At 59.8% G+C, this 881-nt stretch overlaps 1 protein-coding gene across 1 annotated transcript; it reads right to left on the reverse strand.

Moving 5' to 3' along the window:
* LOC126635058 (histone-lysine N-methyltransferase 2B-like) lies at positions 1-613 on the reverse strand. The gene has a single exon (XM_050305980.1). It carries the CDS (start codon positions 589-591, stop codon positions 331-333), a length of 261 nt encoding a protein of 86 aa, XP_050161937.1. The 5' UTR covers positions 592-613; the 3' UTR covers positions 1-330.
* Between the last annotated feature and the right edge of the window lie 268 nt (positions 614-881).

Below are 881 nucleotides of genomic sequence, written 5' to 3' on the forward strand. Positions count from 1 at the left end.
TCTCCACTCTTGAGAGCTTCAAATCTTCACTCTTGAGACCTCCAAATCTCCACCCTCCAGACCCCCAAATCTCCACTCTTGAGACCTCCAAATCTCCACCCTCCAGACCCCCAAATCTCCACTCTTGAGCCTTCCAAATCTTCACTCTTGAGACCTTCAAATCTTCACTCTCAAATCTTCACTCTCAAGACCCCCCAAATCTCCACTCTCGAGACCCCCAAATTTCCACTCTTGAGCCCTCCAAATCTTCACTCTTGTGACCCCCAAATCTTCACCCCCAGACCCCCCAGGACAGGCAGGAGGATCAGGAGGACCAGAAGGAGGGGTAAATCAGTTGAGGAAGCGCCGGCAGCGGCGGGCGCCGCAGTTGCAGGGCAGCTTGGCCGCCGGCTCCTCGATGGGGAACTTGTAGTCGTAGGTGAGCTCCTCGCCGCGCAGGATGCGGCGCAGGGCGAAGATGACGATGCGCTTGTGGCCCTCCACGTGGATGACGCGCGAGTAGCAGTTGGGCTCGCACGAGTGGTTGATGAAGCGCGCGGCGCTGCCGTGCATGGTGGCGTCCACCACCTCCGCCTCGTCGATGCGGAACATGTAGCACCCGATGCCCTGGGGGTGGGAGGGGGACAGGGGGGAGATCGGTCAGGGGTTTGGGGACGTCATTGAGGGGTTGGGGACGCTCATTGAGGGGTTGGGGACACCACTGAGGGGTTGGGGACGTGATCAGGGGTTGGGGACGTCATTGAGGGGTTGGGGACATGGTCAGGGGATTTGGGGACATCATTGAGGGGTTGGGGACAGTCCATTGAGGGGGTTGGGGGACGTCATTGAGGGGTTGGGGGCGTCATTGAGGGGTTGGGGACGTGATCGAGGGGATTTGGGGA

The sequence above is a fragment of the Myiozetetes cayanensis genome, unplaced genomic scaffold, assembly GCF_022539395.1.
Source record: "Myiozetetes cayanensis isolate MyiCay16 unplaced genomic scaffold, myiCay2020 scf1054, whole genome shotgun sequence".
Classification (NCBI taxonomy): domain Eukaryota; kingdom Metazoa; phylum Chordata; class Aves; order Passeriformes; family Tyrannidae; genus Myiozetetes; species Myiozetetes cayanensis.